The sequence below is a fragment of the Bombina bombina genome, chromosome 6 (assembly GCF_027579735.1).
Source record: "Bombina bombina isolate aBomBom1 chromosome 6, aBomBom1.pri, whole genome shotgun sequence".
Taxonomy (NCBI): Eukaryota; Metazoa; Chordata; class Amphibia; order Anura; family Bombinatoridae; genus Bombina; species Bombina bombina.
Window position 1 is genome coordinate 1,050,571,529 of NC_069504.1, and position 21,807 is coordinate 1,050,593,335.

A 21,807-nucleotide genomic window follows, 5' to 3' on the forward strand; every position below is an offset into this window, starting at 1 on the left:
GCCCGGTATTCCTTTCGTCCCTCCCCCCATATTTAAAAAATTGTTTCCTATGGTCGACCCCAGAAAGGACTTATGGCAGACAGTCCCCAAGGTCGAGGGAGCGGTTTCTACTTTAAACAAACGCACCACTATACCCATAGAGGATAGTTGTGCTTTCAAAGATCCTATGGATAAAAAATTAGAAGGTTTGCTTAAAAAGATGTTTGTTCAGCAGGGTTACCTTCTACAACCAATTTCATGCATTGTCCCTGTCACTACAGCCGCATGTTTCTGGTTTGATGAACTGATAAAGGCGCTCGATAGTGATTCTCCTCCTTATGAGGAGATTATGGACAGATGTTATCGATACTCTTGTTCAGGCCAGAAAGCCTGTAACTAGAAAGATTTACCACAAAATTTGGAAAAAATATATCTGTTGGTGTGAATCTAAAGGATTCCCTTGGGACAAGGTTAAGATTCCTAAGATTCTATCCTTCCTTCAAGAAGGATTGGAAAAAGGATTATCTGCAAGTTCCCTGAAGGGACAGATTTCTGCCTTGTCTGTGTTACTTCACAAAAAGCTGGCAGCTGTGCCAGATGTTCAAGCCTTTGTTCAGGCTCTGGTTAGAATCAAGCCTGTTTACAAACCTTTGACTCCTCCTTGGAGTCTCAACTTAGTTCTTTCAGTTCTTCAGGGGGTTCCGTTTGAACCCTTACATTCCGTTGATATTAAGTTATTATCTTGGAAAGTTTTGTTTTTAGTTGCGATTTCTTCTGCTAGAAGAGTTTCAGAATTATCTGCTCTGCAGTGTTCTCCTCCTTATCTGGTGTTCCATGCAGATAAGGTGGTTTTACGTACTAAACCTGGTTTTCTTCCAAAAGTTGTTTCTAACAAAAACATTAACCAGGAGATTATCGTACCTTCTCTGTGTCCGAAACCAGTTTCGAAGAAGGAACGTTTGTTGCACAATTTGGATGTTGTTCGCGCTCTAAAATTCTATTTAGATGCTACAAAGGATTTTAGACAAACATCTTCCTTGTTTGTTGTTTATTCCGGTAAAAGGAGAGGTCAAAAAGCAACTTCTACCTCTCTCTCTTTTTGGATTAAAAGCATCAGATTGGCTTACGAGACTGCCGGACGGCAGCCTCCCGAAAGAATCACAGCTCATTCCACTAGGGCTGTGGCTTCCACATGGGCCTTCAAGAACGAGGCTTCTGTTGATCAGATATGTAGGGCAGTGACTTGGTCTTCACTGCACACTTTTACCAAATTTTACAAGTTTGATACTTTTGCTTCTTCTGAGGCTATTTTTGGGAGAAAGGTTTTGCAAGCCGTGGTGCCTTCCATCTAGGTGACCTGATTTGCTCCCTCCCATCATCCGTGTCCTAAAGCTTTGGTATTGGTTCCCACAAGTAAGGATGACGCCGTGGACCGGACACACCTATGTTGGAGAAAACAGAATTTATGTTTACCTGATAAATTACTTTCTCCAACGGTGTGTCCGGTCCACGGCCCGCCCTGGTTTTTTAATCAGGTCTGATAATTTATTTTCTTTAACTACAGTCACCACGGTATCATATGGTTTCTCCTATGCAAATATTCCTCCTTAACGTCGGTCGAATGACTGGGGTAGGCGGAGCCTAGGAGGGATCATGTGACCAGCTTTGCTGGGCTCTTTGCCATTTCCTGTTGGGGAAGAGAATATCCCACAAGTAAGGATGACGCCGTGGACCGGACACACCGTTGGAGAAAGTAATTTATCAGGTAAACATAAATTCTGTTTTTTAAAACTTTTCATAGAGTTAAGGAAATTTCAAATGACCGGTAACATACTGATTTATCCTTCTCTGATGAGGATCTATCTGATTCAGAAGATGTAAATAAAGGAGAAAAGCGCAAACACGATTCAAGTGCAGATAACAAAGTTTATTTATAGCCACACACTATATATGTACTCACAAGAAGTTAAAAGATAAAAAAGCACGTCTTATATATTCCCCAACACTCCAGAGGTCGTCAAACATATAGATATGTAGTCATACAGTCTTTTACAGAACTGGTAGACAATTGTTTTAATGAACTAACCAGTTAACAGGAGTGTTGGTAATGGCCCTCGGCTCTTCCGTATACAGGATACCTACTGACGGTACGCGTGTACCACGTGATACCAGAGGTCCTACGGAGGCCTCACAGGGTCAAAATTCAATGCAACTAACAAACGTTCTACGTGTTTCGTCCCTAGTCAGAGGGACTTTCTCAAGAGCTAACTGCTGTTTACTTACAGGCCCCTATATAAAGGGATAGATACGATGCTAATCCAATCAAACAATTTTTTGATGAAGCATAAATACTAAATGTGTCGTATAAGGTGGCCTGCGTTAACCCAATTCATAAAGTGCATCAGCCTGACATGTAAGATGAATACACACATAAATAAAGTAAAGCGAATACATCTTAAATACATATAAACCAATGCATAATATAAAAACAGTGTCGTTTTCTATTACATATATACTCACGCTAAAATCCCAAATATATATATTTACACATTAAAAACCGGGGTACATAAACTCATGAATAAATAGTTAAAATCATTCAATTCATTATAAATTAAATATATGAATATAATATACAGTTGCTTAGAAACTTGCTATGATTTGATAAATGAGTTAATATAGAGATAAAAACAGATTAGAATTTATAAAAAGGCTAAGATATCCAGTTCTATGTTTAACCCCTTGGGTTCTAGACAATCTAAAGTTTTTATCCAGAAAGTTTCCCTTTGTCTTAATCTCAGCAGCCTTTTGGGTCCCATTTATTGGGGGATACCCATTCAATAATACTGACAGTGAGATCTTTAGGATTAGTATTGTGGAAGAGTTTAAAATGGTAAGATACGCTATGATTATCAAATCCATTTGTGATATTAACGTGCTCCCTTACTCTATATTTTATCTTACGTTTTGTTCTTCCAACATAAATCATTCCACATTTACAGGACAACTGGTATACTACATATGTGGTGTGGAATGAACACCTACTCTTACAATCATATTTCTTTATTACTGATGCTGCTTTTCAAATTGCTAAATTAGCGGCGAAAAATGCAGGATTTGCTATTTTAGCGCATAGAGCGTTGTGGCTCAAATCTTGGTCTGCTGATGTGTCATCAAAAACTAAGCTTTTAGCTATTCCCTTTAAAGGTAAAACCCTTTTCGGGCCAGAATTGAAGGAAATCATCTCTGACATTACAGAAGGTAAAGGCCATGCCCTACCTCAGGATAAGTCTGTTAAAATGAGGGGTAAACAGAATAATTTTCGTTCCTTTTGGAATTTTAAGGGAGGACCTTCTGCTTCCTCTTCTTCCACAAAGCATTAAGGGCATTTTACCCAATCTAAGTCAGTCTGGAGACCCAACCAAAATTGGAATAAAGGTAAATAATCCAAGAAGCCCACTGCTGCCACAAAGACAGCATGAAGGGGTGGCCCCCGATCTGGGACCGGATCTAGTAGGGGGCAGACTCTCTTTCTTTGCTCAGGCTTGGGCAAGAGATGTTCAGGACTCCTGGGCACTAGAAATAGTGACCCACGGTTATCAGTTGGATTTCAAGGATTTTCTCCCAAGAGGGAGGTTTAATCTTTCAAGATTATCTGCAGACCAGATAAAAATAGAGGCGTTCTTACGCTGTGTAAAAGACCTTGTTACCATGGGAGTAATTTGTCCATTTCCAAAATCGGAACACGGACAGGGGTTTTTCTTAAATCTATTTGTGGTTCCCAAAAAAGAGGGCACTTTCAGACCCATCTTAGACCTCAAGTGTCTAAACAAATTTCTCAGAGTCCCATCATTCAAGATGGAGACTATCCGAACAATTTTACCAATGATCCAGGAGGGTCAATATATGACTACCGTGGACTTGAAGGATGCTTACCTTCATATTCCTATCCACAAGGATCATCTTCAGTTTCTAAGGTTTGCCTTCCTGGACAAACATTATCAGTTCGTGGCTCTTCCCTTCTGGTTGGCACAGCACCCAGAATCTTCACAAAGGTTCTAGGGCCTCTTTTGGCGGTTCTCAGACTGAAAGGCATAGCAGTGGCGCCTTATCTGGACGATATTCTGATTCAGGCGTCAACATATCAACTGACATAATCTCACACGGACACAGTGTTGTCTTTCCTGAGAACTCACGGTTGGAAGGTGAACATAGAGAAGAGTTCACTTGTTCCACAGACATGAAAATATTTCTGACAGAGGTCAGAAAATCAAAGATTCTAAATACTTGCCAAGCTCTTCAGTCCATTCCTCGGCTTTCAGTGGCTCATTGTATGTAGGTAATTGGATTAATGGTAGCGGCAATGGACATTATTCCGTTTGGCCACTTTCATCTCAGATCGCTGCAGCTGTGCATGCTCGGACAGTGGAATGGGGATTATGCGGATTTATCTCCTCAGATAAATCTGGATCAAGAGACCAGAGAGACTCTTCTTTGGTGGTTGTGGCCGGATCATCTGTCCCAGGGGACATGTTTCCGCAGACCCTCGTGGGTGATAGTGACAACGGATGCCAGCCTTCTAGGCTGGGGTGCAGTCTGGAACTCCCTGAAGGCTCAGGGTGTTTGGACTCAGGTGGAGTCTCTACTTCTAATCAATATTCTGGAACTGAGAGCAATATTCAATGCGCTTCAGGCGTGGCCTCAGTTGGCTTCGGCCAAATTAATCAGATTCCAGTTGGACAACAGCACGACTGTGGCATATATCAATCATCAGGGGGGAACAAGGAGTTCCTTAGCGATGATAGAAGTATCCAAGATAATCCTTTGGGCAGAGGCCCACTCTTGTCATCTGTCAGCGATCTACATCCCAGGAGTAGAGAACTGGGAAGCGGATTTCTCCTGTTAAGTGTGGTCAGTCCACGGGTCATCATTACTTCTGGGATATTAACTCCTCCCCAACAGGAAGTGCAAGAGGATTCACCCAGCAGAGCTGCTATATAGCTCCTCCCCTCTACGTCACCTCCAGTCATTCTCTTGCACCCAACGAATAGATAGGATGTGTGAGAGGACTGTGGTGATTATACTTAGTTTTATACCTTCAATCAAAAGTTTGTTATTTTATAATAGCACCGGAGTGTGTTATTCCTTCTCTGGTAGAATTTGAAGAAGAATCTACCTGAGTTTTTTCTATGATTTTAGCCGGAGTAGTTAAGATCATATTGCTGTTTCTCGGCCATCTGAGGAGAGGTAAACTTCAGATCAGGGGACAGCGGGCAGATTAATCTGCAAGAGGTATGTAGCAGCTTATTATTTTCTGACAATGGAATTGATGAGAAAATTCTGCCATACCGATATAATGTAAACTCAGCCTTAAATGCAGTAGCAGCAACTGGTATCAGGCTGTCATGTATGTATATTTTACACTTCAGTATTCTGGGGAATGGCACTTCACTGGAATTATACTGTATGCATAAAACTTTAGCCTAATTTGCAGGGACTAGCAACAGGCTTTTTAATAACACTTAATTTATTTATGTTAAACGTTTTTTGCTGGCATGTAAAATCGTTTAATTTTATGAGGTACTGGGTGAAAAAATGTTTTGGGCACTATTTTTTCCACTTGGCAGTCGTTTTTATTTAATTTATGACAGTTTACTGATCTCTCTCACTGTTGTGTATGAGGGGGAGGGGCCTTTTTTGGCGCTTTTGCTACGCATCAAAAAATTCAGTCAGAAGTTTATTGTCTTCCCTGCATGATCCGGTTCATCTCTACAGAACTCAGGGGTCTTCAAAACTTGTTTTGAGGGAGGTAATCACTCACAGCAGAGCTGTGAGATTGTAGTTGACTGTGATAAAAAAACGTTTATTTCTGTATTTTTTTTCTGCTATCAGGGTTCATTATCCTTTCCTAATGGGAGCAACCCTTTGCTAAAGTGTGTTTTTTACAAAGATTTGATGCTATAACTTTTCAGTTTATCAATTTTCAACTGTCATAACTTTTTCTGTGCTTCTTATAGGCACAGTACGTTTTGCATATTATAGTAAATTACTTGAAAAGTATTTCCAAGTTGCTAGTTTATTTGCTAGTGTGTTAAACATGTCTGATTCAGAGGAAGATATCTGTGCTATATGTGCTAAAGCCAAAGTGGAGCCCAATAGAAATTTATGTACTAACTGCATTGATGCTACTTTAAATAAAAGTCAATCTGTACAAATTGAACATATTTCACCAAACAACGAGGGGAGAGTTATGCCGACTAACTCGCCTCACGTGTCAGTACCTGCATCTCCCGCTCGGGAGGTGCGTGATATTGTAGCGCCGAGTATATCTGGGCGGCCATTACAAATCACATTACAGGATATGGCTACTGTTATGACTGAAGTTTTGGCTAAATTACCAGAACTAAGAGGTAAGCGTGATCACTCTGGGGTGAGAACAGAGTGCGCTGATAATATTAGGGCCATGTCAGATACTGCGTCACAAATTGCAGAACATGAGGACGGAGAGCTTCATTCTGCGGGTGACGGTTCTGATCCAAACAGACTGGATTCAGATATTTCAAATTTTAAATTTAAGCTGGAAAACCTCCGTGTATTACTAGGGGAGGTGTTAGCGGCTCTGAATGATTGTAACACAGTTGCAATACCAGAGAAATTGTGTAGGTTGGATAAATATTTTGCGGTACCGTCGAGTACTGACGTTTTTCCTATACCTAAGAGACTTACTGAAATTGTTGCTAAGGAGTGGGATAGACCCGGTGTGCCGTTCTCACCCCCTCCAATATTTAGAAAGATGTTTCCAATAGACGCCACCACACGGGACTTATGGCAAACGGTCCCTAAGGTGGAGGGAGCAGTTTCTACTTTAGCTAAGCGTACCACTATCCCGGTGGAGGATAGCTGTGCCTTTTCAGATCCAATGGATAAAAAGTTAGAGGGTTACCTTAAGAAAATGTTTGTTCAACAAGGTTTTATATTGCAACCTCTTGCATGCATTGCGCCTGTCACGGCTGCAGCAGCATTTTGGTTTGAGTCTCTGGAAGAGACACTTGAATCAGCTCCATTAGATGAGATTACACACAAGCTTAAAGCCCTTAAGCTAGCTAATTCATTTATTTCGGATGCCGTAGTACATTTAACTAAACTTACGGCTAAGAATTCCGGATTCGCCATTCAGGCGCGCAGAGCACTGTGGCTAAAATCCTGGTCAGCTGATGTTACTTCTAAATTGCTTAATATTCCTTTCAAAGGGCAGACCTTATTCGGGCCCGGGTTGAAAGAAATTATCGCTGACATTACAGGGGGTAAAGGCCATGCCCTGCCTCAAGACAGAGCCAAACCTAAGGCTAGACAGTCTAATTTTCGTTCCTTTCGTAATTTCAAAGCAGGAGCAGCATCAACTTCCTCTGCACCAAAACAGGAAGGAGCTGTTGCTCGCTACAGACAAGGCTGGAGACCTAACCAGTCCTGGAACAAGGGCAAGCAGGCCAGGAAACCTGCTGCTGCCCCTAAGACAGCATGAATCGAGGGCCCCCGATCCGGGAACGGATCTAGTGGGGGGCAGACTTTCTCTCTTCGCCCAGGCTTGGGCAAGAGATGTCCAGGATCCCTGGGCGTTAGAGATCATATCTCAGGGATACCTTCTGGACTTCAAATTCTCTCCCCCAAGAGGGAGATTTCATCTGTCAAGGTTGTCAACAAACCAAATAAAGAAAGAGGCGTTTCTACGCTGCGTACAAGATCTTTTATTAATGGGAGTGATCCATCCGGTTCCGCGGTCGGAACAAGGACAAGGGTTTTACTCAAATCTGTTTGTGGTTCCCAAAAAAGAGGGAACTTTCAGGCCAATCTTGGATTTAAAGATCCTAAACAAATTCCTAAGAGTTCCATCGTTCAAAATGGAAACTATTCGGACAATTTTACCCATGATCCAAAAGGGTCAGTACATGACCACAGTGGATTTAAAGGATGCTTACCTTCACATACCGATTCACAAAGATCATTACCGGTATCTAAGGTTTGCCTTTCTAGACAGGCATTACCAGTTTGTAGCTCTTCCATTCGGATTGGCTACGGCTCCAAGAATCTTCACAAAGGTTCTGGGTGCTCTTCTGGCGGTACTAAGACCGCAAGGAATTTCGGTAGCTCCGTACCTAGACGACATTCTGATACAAGCTTCAAGCTTTCAAACTGCCAAGTCTCATACAGAGTTAGTACTGGCATTTCTAAGGTCGCATGGATGGAAGGTGAACGAAAAGAAGAGTTCTCTCTTTCCACTCACAAGAGTTCCCTTCTTGGGGACTCTTATAGATTCTGTAGAAATGAAGATTTACCTGACAGAAGACAGGTTAACAAAGCTTCAAAATGCATGCCGTGTCCTTCATTCCATTCAACACCCGTCAGTAGCTCAATGCATGGAGGTGATCGGCTTAATGGTAGCCGCAATGGACATAGTACCCTTTGCACGCCTACATCTCAGACCGCTGCAATTGTGCATGCTAAGTCAGTGGAATGGGGATTACTCAGACTTGTCCCCTACTCTGAATCTGGATCAAGAGACCAGAAATTCTCTTCTATGGTGGCTTTCTCGGCCACATCTGTCCAGGGGGATGCCATTCAGCAGGCCGGACTGGACAATTGTAACAACAGACGCCAGCCTACTAGGTTGGGGCGCTGTCTGGAATTCTCTGAAGGCTCAGGGACTATGGAATCAGGAGGAGAGTCTCCTACCAATAAACATTCTGGAATTGAGAGCAGTTCTCAATGCCCTTCTGGCTTGACCCCAGTTAACAACTCGGGGGTTCATCAGGTTTCAGTCGGACAACATCACGACTGTAGCTTACATCAACCATCAGGGAGGGACAAGAAGCTCCCTAGCAATGATGGAAGTATCAAAGATAATTCGCTGGGCAGAGTCTCACTCTTGCCACCTGTCAGCAATCCACATCCCGGGAGTGGAGAACTGGGAGTCGGATTTCTTAAGTCGTCAGACTTTTCATCCGGGGGAGTGGGAACTTCATCCGGAGGTCTTTGCCCAAATATTTCGACGTTGGGGCAAACCAGAGATAGATCTCATGGCGTCTCGACAGAATGCCAAGCTTCCTCGTTACGGGTCCAGATCCAGGGATCCGGGAGCGGTTCTGATAGATGCTTTGACAGCACCTTGGACCTTCAGGATGGCTTATGTGTTTCCACCCTTCCCAATGCTTCCTCGATTGATTGCCAGAATCAAACAGGAGAGAGCATCAGTGATTCTAATAGCGCCTGCATGGCCACGCAGGACTTGGTATGCAGATCTAGTGGACATGTCATCCTGTCCACCTTGGTCTCTACCTCTGAAACAGGACCTTCTGATCCAGGGTCCCTTCAAACATCAAAATCTAAATTCTCTGAAGCTGACTGCTTGGAAATTGAACGCTTGATTTTATCAAAACGTGGTTTTTCTGAGTCAGTTATTGATACCTTAATACAGGCTAGGAAGCCTGTTACCAGAAAGATTTATCATAAGATATGGCGCAAATACTTATATTGGTGCGAATCCAAAAGTTACTCATGGAGTAAGGTTAGGATTCCGAGGATATTGTATTTTCTACAAGAAGGTTTAGAAAAGGGTTTATCCGCTAGTTCCTTGAAGGGACAGATTTCAGCTCTGTCCATTCTTTTACACAAACGTCTGTCAGAAGTTCCGGACGTTCAAGCTTTTTGTCAGGCTTTAGCTAGGATCAAGCCTGTGTTTAAAACTGTTGCTCCACCATGGAGTTTGAACTTAGTTCTTAATGTTTTACAGGGTGTTCCGTTTGAACCCCTTCATTCCATTGATATCAAGCTGTTATCTTGGAAGGTTCTATTTTTAATGGCGATTTCCTCGGCTCGAAGAGTCTGAGTTATCCGCCTTACATTGTGATTCTCCTTATCTGATTTTTCATTCAGACAAGGTAGTTCTGCGTACTAAACCTGGGTTCCTACCTAAGGTGGTCACTAACAGGAATATCAATCAAGAGATTGTGGTTCCATCTTTGTGTCCTAATCCTTCTTCGAAGAAGGAACGTCTGCTACACAATCTAGATGTAGTCCGTGCCCTGAAATTTTATCTACAGGCAACTAAGGATTTTCGACAAACGTCTTCCCTGTTTGTCGTTTATTCTGGTCAGAGGAGAGGTCAAAAAGCTTCGGCTACCTCTCTCTCTTTTTGGCTTCGTAGCATAATTCGGTTAGCCTATGAGACTGCTGGACAGCAGCCTCCTGAAAGAATTACAGCACATTCTACTAGAGCTGTGGCTTCCACTTGGGCCTTTAAGAATGAGGCTTCTGTTGAACAGATTTGCAAGGCTGCAACTTGGTCTTCTCTTCATACTTTTTCCAAATTTTACAAATTTGACACTTTTGCTTCTTCGGAGGCTGTTTTTGGGAGAAAGGTTCTTCAGGCAGTGGTTCCTTCCGTATAAAGAGCCTGCCTGTCCCTCCCGTCATCTGTGTACTTTAGCTTTGGTATTGGTATCCCAGAAGTAATGATGACCCGTGGACTGACCACACTTAACAGGAGAAAACAAAATTTATGCTTACCTGATAAATTCCTTTCTCCTGTAGTGTGGTCAGTCCACGGCCCGCCCTGTTTTTTATGGCAGGTAAAAAAAAATTTGAATTATACTCCAGTCACCACTACACCCTTTGGCTTCTCCTTTCTCGTTGGTCCTTGGTCGAATGACTGGAGGTGACGTAGAGGGGAGGAGCTATATAGCAGCTCTGCTGGGTGAATCCTCTTGCACTTCCTGTTGGGGAGGAGTTAATATCCCAGAAGTAATGATGACCCGTGGACTGACCACACTACAGGAGAAAGGAATTTATCAGGTAAGCATAAATTTTGTTTTTCTAAGTCGACAGACTTTTCATCCGGGGGAGTGGGAACTTCACCCGGAGGCATTTGCCTCATTGATTCTCCGATGGGGCAGACTGGAATTGGATCTGATGGCATCTCGACAGAATGCCAAGCTTCCAAGATACGGATCCAGGTCAAGGGATCCTCAGGCCGAACTGATAGATGCCTTTGTTGTTCAGCCTAGCTTATGTGTTTCCACCGTTTCCTCTCCTCCCACGTGTGATTGCTCGAATCAAACAGGAGAGAGCTTCAGTGATCTTGATAGCGCCTGTGTGGCCACGCAGGACTTGGTATGCGGATCTAGTGGACATGTCCTCTCTGCCACCGTGGAAACTTCCATTGAGACAGGACCTTCTCATTCAAGGTCCTTTCCAACATCCAAATCTAATTTCTCTGCAGCTGACTGCATGGAGATTGAACGCTTGATTTTATCGAAGCGAGGATTCTCTGATTCGGTCATCAATACTTTGATACAGGCTAGAAAGCCTGTCACTAGAAAAATCTATCATAAGATATGGCGTAAATATCTTAAATGGTGTGAATCCAAGGGTTACTCATGGTGTAAAGTTCGGATTCCTAGGATTCTGTCTTTTCTCCAAGAAGAATTGGAGAAAGGGTTATCAGCAAGTTCCTTAAAGGGACACATTTCAGCTTTGTCAATTCTGTTTCACAAACATTTGGCAGATGTTCATTTTTTTTTCAGTCTCTGTCTAGAATTAAGCCTGTATTTAGACCCATTACTCCTCCCTGGAGTTTGAATTTAGTTCTTCGAGTTCTTCAAGGGGTTCCGTTTGAACCCATACATTCCATGGATATCAAATTGTTATCTTGGAAAGTTCTGTTTTTAGTTGCTATTTCTTCTGCTCGAAGAGTTTCTGAGCTTTCAGCGCTACAGTGTGATTCCCCTTATCTCATTTTTCATTCTGATAAGGTGGTGTTACGTACTAAACCTGGATTCCTTCCTAAGGTTGTTTCAAATAAGAATATTAATCAGGAAATTGTTGTTCCTTCCTTATGTCCTAACCCTTCTTCTTAGAAGGAGCGTATGTTGCATAATTTGGATGTGGTCCGTGCCTTAAAGTTTTACTTAGAGGCAACTAAGGATATCCGTCAATCATCTTCATTATTCATTGTTTATTCTGGAAAGCGTAGGGGTCAGAAAGCTACGGCTACCTCTTTCTTTTTGGCTGAGAAGTATCATCCGCCTTGCATATGAGACTGCTGGACAGCAGCCTCCTGAAAGAATTACGGCTCATTCTACTAGGGCTGTGGCTTCCACATGGGCTTTTAAAAAACGATGCATCTGTTGAACAGATTTGTAAGGCTGCGACTTGGTCATCCCTTCACAATTTTTACAAATTTTACAAATTTGATACTTTTGCTTCTTATGAGGCTATTTGGGAGGAAGGTTCTTCAAGCAGTGGTGCCTTCTGTTTAGTTTCCTGTCTTGTCACTCCCTTCCATCCGTGTCCTTTTGCTTTGGTATTGGTATCCCACAAGTAAGGATGAAATCCGTGGACTCGTCATATCTTTGTAAAAGAAAAGTAAATTTATGCTTACCTGATCAATTCATTTCTTTTACGATATGACGAGTCCACGGCCCACCCTGTTCTTTTAAGACAGTTTTTCTTTATATTTTTTGTAAACTTCAGTCACCTCTGCACCTTTTAGCCTTTCCTTTTCTCTTCCTATACCTTCGGCCGAATGACTGAGGGTGGAGGGGAAGGGAGGGGCTATATATACAGCTCTGCTGTGGTGCTCTTTGCCACTTCCTGTTAGCAGGAGGTTAATGTCCCACAAGTAAGGCTGAAATCCGTGGACTCGTCATATCATAAAAGAAATTAATTTATCAGGTAAGCATAAATTTACTTTTTTTTTGCCTCAGGATAAAAATCCTAAGGGTAAATCTAAGGCTTCTAATCGTTTTCGTTCCTTTAGTCAAAATAAGGAACAAAAACCTAATCCTTCCCCCAAAGAAACTGTTTCCAATTGGAAGCCTTCCTCAAATTGGAATAAATCCAAGCCTTTTAAGAAACCAAAGTCAGCCCCTAAGTCTGCATGAAGGTGCGGCCCTCATTCCAGCTCAGCTGGTAGGGGGCAGATTAAGGTTTTTCAAGGATGTTTGAGCAAATTTTGTCCAAAATCAATGGATTCAGAGCATTGTCTCTCAGGGGTACCGAATAGGATTCAGAGAAAGACCTCCTGTGAGAAGATTATTTTTTTTCACGCATCCCAGTAAATCCAGTAAAAGCCCAGGCTTTCCTGAAGTGTGTTTCAGACCTGGAGGTTTCAGGGGTAATCATGCCGGTTCCTTTTCAGGAACAAGGTCTGGGGTTTTATTCAAATCTATTCATTTTCCCAAAGAAAGAAAATTCATTCAGATCAGTTCTGGATCTGAAAATTTTGAATCATTATGTAAGAGTACCAACTTTCAAGATGGTGACTATAAGGACTATTCTGCCTTTTGTTTAGCAAGGACATTATATGTCTTCAATAGACTTGCAGGATGCTTACCTTCATATTCCGATTCATCCAGAACTTTATCAGTTCCTGAGATTCTCTTTTCTAGACAAGCATTACCAATGTGTTGCTCTTCCATTTGGCCTAGCTACAGATCCAAGAATCTTTTCAAAGGTTCTGGGTGCCCTACTCTCTGTAATCAGAGAACAGGGTATTGCTGTGTTTCCTTATTTGGACGATATCTTGGTACTAGCTCAGTCCTTACGTTCTGCAGAATCTCACACAAATCAACTAGTAGTGTTTCTTCGAAAACATGGTTGGAGGTTCAATTTACCAAAAAGTTTCTTGATTCCTCAGACAAGGGTCACCTTTTTAGGTTTCCAGATAGATTCAGTGTCCATGACTAACAGACAAGAGACGTTGGAAATTGGTTGCAGCATGCCGGCACCTTCAGTCTCAGTCATTCCCTTCAGTGGCTATGTGCATGGAAGTTTTAGGCCTCATGACTGCAGCATCAGACACAATTTCCTTTTGCTCGTTTTCACATGAGACCTCTACAGCTTTGTATGCTGAATCAATGGTGCAGGGATTATACAAAGATATCACAATTAATATCCTTAAATCCCAATGTTTGACACTCTCTGACGTGGTGGTTAAATCACCAGCGTTTAGTTCAAGGGGCCTCCTTTGTTTCTGCCAACCTGAACTGTGATCACAACAGATGCGATTCTTTCAGGTTGGGTAGCTGTCTGGGGATCTCTGACAGCACAAGGGGTTTGGAAATCTCAAGAGGCGAGATTACCAATCAATATTTTAGAACTCTGTGCAATTCTCAGAGCTCTTCAGTTTTGGCCTCTGTTAAAGAGAGAACCGTTCATTTGTTTTCAAGCAGACAATATCACAGCGGTGGCATATGTCAATCATCAGGGTGGGACTCTCACAATCCCCAAGCTATGAAAGAAGTATCTCGGATACTTGTTTGGGCGGAATCCAGCTCCTGACGAATTTCTGCGGTTCATATCCCAGGTGTAGACAATTGGGAGGCAGATTATCTCAGCTGTCAGACTTTACATACAGGGGAGTGGTCTCCATCCGGATGTGTGTTCTCAGATTGTTCAGATGTGGGGTCTTCCAGAAATATATCTGATGGCTTTTCATCTAAACAAGAAACTTCCCAGATACCTGTCCAGGTCCAGGCATTCTCAGGCGGAAGCAGTGGATGCCCTGACACTTCCTTGGTGTTATCAACCTGCTTATATCTTCCCGCCTCTAGTTCTTCTTCCAAGAGTGTTCTCCAAAATTATCATGGAACAATCATTTGTGTTCCTGTGGGGCCATGCTGGAGCCACCAGCTTTTGGTATGTAGATCTTGTTCGGATGTCCAGTTGCCAATCTTGGCCACTACTGTCTCAAGGTCCGTTTTTCCATCAGGATCTCAAATCATTAAATTTGAAGGTATGGAAATTGAACGCTTAGTACTAAGTCATAGAGGTTTCTTTGACTCAGTGATTAATACTATGTTACAATCTCGTAAATCTGTCTCTAGGAAGATTTATTATCGAGTTTGGAAGACTTACATTTCATGGTCTTCTCCTCATAAATTCTCTTGGCATTCTTTTAAAATTCCTAGAATTTTACAGTTTCTCCAGGATGGTTTGGATAGGGGTTTGTCTGCAAGTTCCTTGAAGGGACAAATCTCTGCTCTTTCTGTTTTATTTTACAGAAAGATTGCTAATCTTCCTGATATTCACTGTTTTGTACAGGCTTTAGTCCGTATCAAGCCTGTCATTGAATCAATTTCTCCTCCTTGGAGTCTTAATTTGGTTTTGAGGGTATTACATGCTCCTCCATTTGAGCCTATGCACTCTTTGGACATTTAACTGCTTTCTTGGAAAGTGTTGTTCCTTTTGGCCATCTCTTCTGCTAGAAGAGTTTCTGCTCTTTCTTGTGAATCTCCTTTTCTGATTTTTCATCAGGATAAGGCGGTTTTGCGGACTTCATTTAAGTTCTTACCCAAGGTTGTAAATTCTAACAACATTAGTAGAGAAATTGTTGTCCCTCCCTTGTGTCCTAATCCTAAGAATTCTTTGGAAAGATCCTTACATTCTTTGGATGTGGTAAGGGCTTTGAAATATTATGTTGAAGCTACTAAAGATTTCAGGAAGACTTCTAGTCTGTTTATTATATTTTCTTGCCCTAGGAAAGTTCAGAAGGCCTCTGCTATTTCCTTGGCTTCTTGGTTAAAGCTTTTGATTCTTCAAGCTTATTTGGAGTCGGGTCAGGCCCCGCCTCAGAGAATTACAGCTCATTCTACTAGATCAGTCTCCACTTTGTGGGCTTTTAAGAATAAAGCTTCAGTTGATCAGATTTGCAAAGCAGCGACTTGGTCTTCTTTGCATAAATTTACTAAATTCTACCGTTTTGATGTATTTCCTTCTTCAGAAGCAGTTTTTGGTAGAAAAGTTCTTCAGGCAGCTGTTTCAGTTTGATTCTTCTGCTGATGTTTTAAGTTTTTCTTTTCTTCATGAGAATAACTTATATTTTGGGTTGTGGATTTATTTTTCAGCATATGGCTGTTTATTTTTATTCCTCCCTCTCTAGTGACTCTTGCGTGGAGTTCCACATCTTGGGTATTGATATTCCATACGTCACTAGCTCATGGACTCTTGCCAATTACATGAAAGGAAACCATAAATTCATTTCTTTCATATTGCCAAGAGTCCATGAGGCCCACCCTTTTTTTTTTTATGGTGGTTATGATTTTTTTGTATAAAGCACAATTATTTCCAGATTCCTTTGTTGATGCTTTTTACTCCTTTCTTTTTCACCCCACTACTTGGCTATTCGTTAAAACTGAATTGTGGGTGTGGTGAGGGGGTGTATTTATAGGCATTTTGAGGTTTGGGAAACTTTGCCCCTCCTGGTAGGATTGTATATCCCATACGTCACTAGCTCATGGACTCTTGCCAATATGAAAGAAATTAATTTATCAGGTAAGTTCTTACCTAAATTATGTTTTTCCAAATTTGATACTTTTGCTTAGGCTTCTTTTGGGAGAGAGGTTCTAAAAGCAGTGGTGCCTTCTGTTTAGGACTGCCTGTCTTGTCCCTTACTATTTATCCATGTCCTCTAGCTTGGGTATTGGTTCCCAACAGTAATTGCTTAAGCCCTGGACTCACCATATCTTAGGAAAGAAAAACAAAATTTATGCTTACCTGATAAATTTATTTCCGGATATGGTGAGTCCACGGCCCCACTCTTTATTTTAAGACAGTTGTTATTTTGACTATAACCTCAGGCACCTCTACACCTTGTTTTACTCACTTTTCCCCATTTCCTTTTGGTCGAATGACTGGGGGTTGTGGGTAAGAGAGTGATACTTAGCAGTTTAACTGTGGTGCTCTTCGCTGCCTCCTGCTGGCCAGGAGTGATATTTCCAACAGTAATTACTCAAGCCATGGACTCACCATATCCGGAAATAAATACATTTATTAGATAAGCATACATTTTTGTTTTTTCAGGGCGTTTTTGGATTGCCCATAAGTTTTTTGTTTTCTATAAGAGCTATATAGCTGCACATTATGTCTTTGGAAAGCTCACCTTATCTGTTTAATATTGTATTTAAATTCTAGGTTTTGTTGAGCCTTAGTAACTGTCTAAATATGACTAAGCAATCCTCCATTTTCTACATATTTAGGCCTTCAAAATACATTAAAGGGCTATTGTACTCTCCCATGGGCAGTATGTGTGGGAGAAAAATTAGCTTGTTTACTTCAGTCTTAAAAAATAAATAAAAAAATAAATATGAAAATCATCATAAAATTTAATAAAAATGCAGGACCAAATATGTCAGTGGTGGTACCAATTTTAAAAAAGGGCTTTTAATGTTTTGATGAAACCTTTCTCATGCAATTAAACCGTTTGCAAACTCACATGATCAATTATTAATGTTTTTCATAAAGCTGCGCAAGACAAGGAAGAGACTGAAACCAGTGCAAGTGTCCTCAAGATGGGACGTTTCAAGGTATGTACCATGTCATATAGCAAAGTAATGGTTGTCTTACCATCTGTTTTTTGTGTGTTTTTCCCCATTTCGGTTGTCAAAATGTGATCATTAAAGGGGCACTGAACCCAAAAAATTTTTTTTCATGCTTCAGATATAGCATGCAGTTTTAAGCAACTTTGTAATTTACTCCCATTATCAATTTTTCTTCGTTCTCTTGCTATCTTTATTTGAATAAGAAGGCATCTAAGCTAAGGAGCCAGACAATTGTTTGTTCAGAACGCTGGACAGCACTTGTTTGGTGGATAAATTCACCCATCAATAATCAGCTAGAACAACCCAGGTTGTAAACAAAAAATGGACCGGCATCTAAACTTACATTCTTGCTTTTCAAATAAAGATACAAAGAGAATGAAGAAAATAATAGGAGTAAATTAGAAAGTTGCTTAAAATTGCATGCTCTATCTGAATCACGAAAGAAAAGATTTGGGTTCAGTGTCCTTTTAAAGTAACGTTCGTTTGAGATCTGTTTACCAATATTTCTGCAGGTTTCCATTGCAACAGAGGATGTGTTGAAGCAGAGTGAAGACCCAAAACTAACTACTTCAGAATCATCATCCACCTCACCTACCACTTCCTCCTCCTCTGGTTCAGGCAGCAGTCCTGAGAGCACTTTGGTGAAACCACAATCCCATGCAACTCCCAACTTGGACATTGTAGATGGTGTTGGTCCTACGCACATTACATTGAATAGCCCTATACCCCAGCAGTTAGTGAAGGTGGGACGTTTTCAGGTGTCCACCTCCACCACGGACAAAGTGGGACGTTTTTCTGTGTCTCGGACACAAGATGAGGTATCCAGTGGCCTAACAGACACATGTTCACAACTGGCAACATCACCAAAAATGGAATTGTACCTGAATGGACCTTCCTCCCATCATGAATCTCCTGCCACACCAAGTGAATCAGCAAAGGTTGTTCCAGATGACAATTTAGGGAGCCCTATTTTGCAACACCAATTAGGCTCAAAAGTCAGTCTACAGAGTCTCAGCAATTCTTTTAACTCGTCATACATGAGCAGTGATAATGAATCGGACATTGAAGATGAAGACTTAAAGAAAGAGCTGCGAAGGCTTCGGGAGAAGTGAGTTTCCACCCTACTATTGGCAAAATTTATCTAGCACAAGGAGAATTCTCTGTGTAATCCTCCTATGGCTTCTCCTCAGCCCTACTTTAGAGAAGTGCACTTGTGCGCTCAAATTTATCAAGAAATTGTTGTGTTTTTTTTTTTTTTTTTGTGGTAATCCATAGGAGAGCTGAGCAGATGTAGAGATAAATTTCTCCAGTCGGATTAGTATCTATTTATCATTGAAAATAAATAACTATTCTCCATTTAAGTAATATATAAACCAGTAGAAATATTTATACAGCCCCACTAGTAGCTTTAATGCTCCTCTTCAACAAACTGTCATGGAAAAAATAGATCTAAGTTTTCATTGTTTTTTTGCTTCTAATTTAGCGCTTTTTTATATATTATTTTTATGCCCCAATAGATATATTTGTGCTCTTATATATTTTTGCGCTCCATTATATTTTATTTTGGCACCTCAATACATATTATTTTTGCACTCCAAATTAAAATAAATTATTATTGCGCTCCAATATTATATATTTTTGTGCCCTGCCCTTTTTTAACTTTGTTTCTACAGCTGGTAGAGAATAGATTTCTAATGCTGTTATCTACAGTAGTTATGGAGAACATTAACGCTCGATTTGCAGGAGAACTTTCAGTCATCTGTAGGAGAAAAGAAATGATAAATTTGTAACTAGTCAAATTAATGTGGAGTATTATAGGTAATACGACTAAAAGGATCTAATTTGTTCCCTTCTCAATGGATAAAATGTGCACCAAAAAATAGGAGAATTTTACAGACGAACTTTCACGATTTTAGGCGCATTTTTGAATGATAAATAGGGGCATTATTTCTCATGCACATTTTTAGGAGCAAATATATAAAAGCAATGATAAATCTTGCTCTGTGTTTTCTTAGTTATGTATGATCCTCCCATTTCACTCCACTAATGCTAATTAAAATATCCTGCTTCTAAATGTGTAGGTGTATTTTAGAATTAGAGAATAATTTGTTAAAGGGCCAGTAAACGTGCAGAATTTGTGACATTATCTTAGCGAGAGCTTGAAAAATTAGAAGATTCGAGAGATTTTATCCCCCAAAGTTACTTACCTAGTTTCTTCTCCAGGCTCTTCTGATCAGGTCTTCTTCCTAAAAGCGATTTGCAGGCGCTCTGTCTAATCACAGCACGTCCGATCACGCTATTGAACTAAATGTAGCACCCTTCCACTCTATACTAGTAGTGGGAGCGCGCTACATTTTTAGTTCAATAGCGCTATCTGGCGTGCTGTGACTTGATTAGAAGAGCCTGGAGAGGGAACAAGTTAAGTGTAACTTTGGGGGATAAAATCTCTCAAATCGTTTGATTTGTCAAGCTGCTTAGATAATGCAATGTTATGCTTTGTGCAGAATTATGTAGCATTACTTTTTACATTTACTGGCCCTTTAAAGAATATGAGCCAGATCTTAACTAACATTCCTCTTACAATAGTAAATCATTTTATAATCCTTAATGAAAAAGCTGTATTACAAGCTGTAGTTTTGAGCAACTTTTTTTTTTACAGAATACATTTTAAATTATACAAAGGAAACTTAAAGGGACATTAAACACTAAATACATTTCATGCACCTTCCTTATGTGTGTTGCCGTTTTGGAACCTAGGTTTACTGCAGATATCTGAAGGAGAGTTGCTGCACATATGCAAACACCTGCCAACAACAAGGCGGTATCTATGAAGTGAGGGAGGCAGAGGATAACCTCAGTACTATACTTTATAAAAAAAAAAATTATATTTTACTATTTATAGGAAGAAAAGCCACCAATGTTTTTTCATTAGCTTCCAAAGTACCAAACAATCCTATTTATTTTTAAAAAGTATATGATTAGGAACAATATTTTTGTAAAACTGAATTGAATATTTTTCGATTCTATTTCAGTGTATTTCCTCCTGAACAGTTTTCTCTAAATGGTGCAGTTGTAGACTCGCTTTCAGTGGCCAATCAGAAACCTCAATTTAATATAGTTATTACGCACACATAAATAAAAGTAATACTACAGTGAACTACGTTTGCTGCTGGCTTCTGAGAAGATGCTCATTGGTGTCATTTGCTTCTCCTTCCAGACACCTGAAGGAGATCCATGAGCTACACAGTCGTCAGAAGCAGGAGATTGAGCTGCTCTATACTGCTCTAGGGAAGGTACCCCCAGCTGTCATCATCCCCCCAGCTGCACCACTTTCCGGGCGACGAAGACGGCCAACTAAGGGCAAAGGTAGCAAGTCAAGTAGAGGCTCCCATGGAAATCGAAGTCCCCAACTATCAGGTACTGGGAATTACTGCATGCAGTTTGTGATCAGTTTCAGACTAGAAAGGAATTATTAAAAATCATGCAAAACTGTTAGATTTGATATAGCTGACTGTGTTTTCCCAGGTTTAGCAGCAAACGCAGATATTTTTTATGTTCAGAACTTGTTATTGTTCAAAACATCATAGTTACCATATTGTCATTCAGAACTGGTTGGTATATTGCTGCATGCCATCTTGGGGTATATAGCGACTCCAAAGGTCCTTAGACTTTTCCTATTGATGTGTATCTACAATACACCTTTCCTACAGGCTTTACTTTTTGTTTCTGCCTTCTTGGAGTAAAGTAGTTAGATTTTAACTCTGCTCCAGTTTGAAGCATTTAATTTTGGATAGATAAAGATAGAATATTGTAATGTTTTTCAGTAAGCGCTGCTACTGCTACAAGAGTTTGGCCTCTGCCACACAAACATTTTAGCCATAACATACATGACCACTAGAACATAAATTATTCTTATAGAAGGAAACTAAAAATACTAACCAACAGTGTATGCCATGCAGGAGCAGAGAAGGGGTGTCAGGATGTACTTGTCCTAAAATCAGTTTAGCATTTCAGTTTTAAAGGTTTTATTTACATACTGCTCATCTTGAAGACTGTTTCTGATGGTCGGGTCGTTGACGTTTTTTGAGCGGACACCTTAGGACAGATTTGCACACAGAACTGTTTCCTATCAACCTATCATCTACTTCTATAAGCACTGAGAATATTCTTTGTTTGTTTTTTTGTACTGATGTTTCGTATGACACTGAACCTGTCTTAAGTGCGTAAAATGGTCAGAAGTATAAAATATTAGGTTACATCACTTTTTTACAGCAATGAGGTTCTTTGGTGTGCACTGCCCTACGAAGAGTATTCCTGCTTCTTAGACTTAAACACTTCTTAGACACATTCCATTTGACTTCCTTTATCCATTGTTTTTGCAGCAGGGAAAGATCCACTGTTTTCCTATTGCTGAACATTCTATTTGTCTTTCCTCTTGGTGAGCTTGCCATGATGA

The 21,807-nt window shown here is 40.7% G+C and overlaps 1 protein-coding gene across 10 annotated transcripts in view; it reads left to right on the plus strand.

Moving 5' to 3' along the window:
* Positions 1–21,807, plus strand: part of WNK1 (WNK lysine deficient protein kinase 1) — a 544,152-nt gene that overhangs the window by 424,140 nt on the left and 98,205 nt on the right. For all 10 annotated transcript variants that reach the window (XM_053718830.1, XM_053718834.1, XM_053718833.1 and 7 more), the window contains 3 exons: positions 17,275–17,336; positions 17,864–18,459; positions 20,569–20,768. In XM_053718830.1, the coding sequence (XP_053574805.1) occupies positions 17,275–17,336; positions 17,864–18,459; positions 20,569–20,768 (858 nt within the window). The remainder of the gene's footprint in view (positions 1–17,274; positions 17,337–17,863; positions 18,460–20,568; positions 20,769–21,807) is intronic.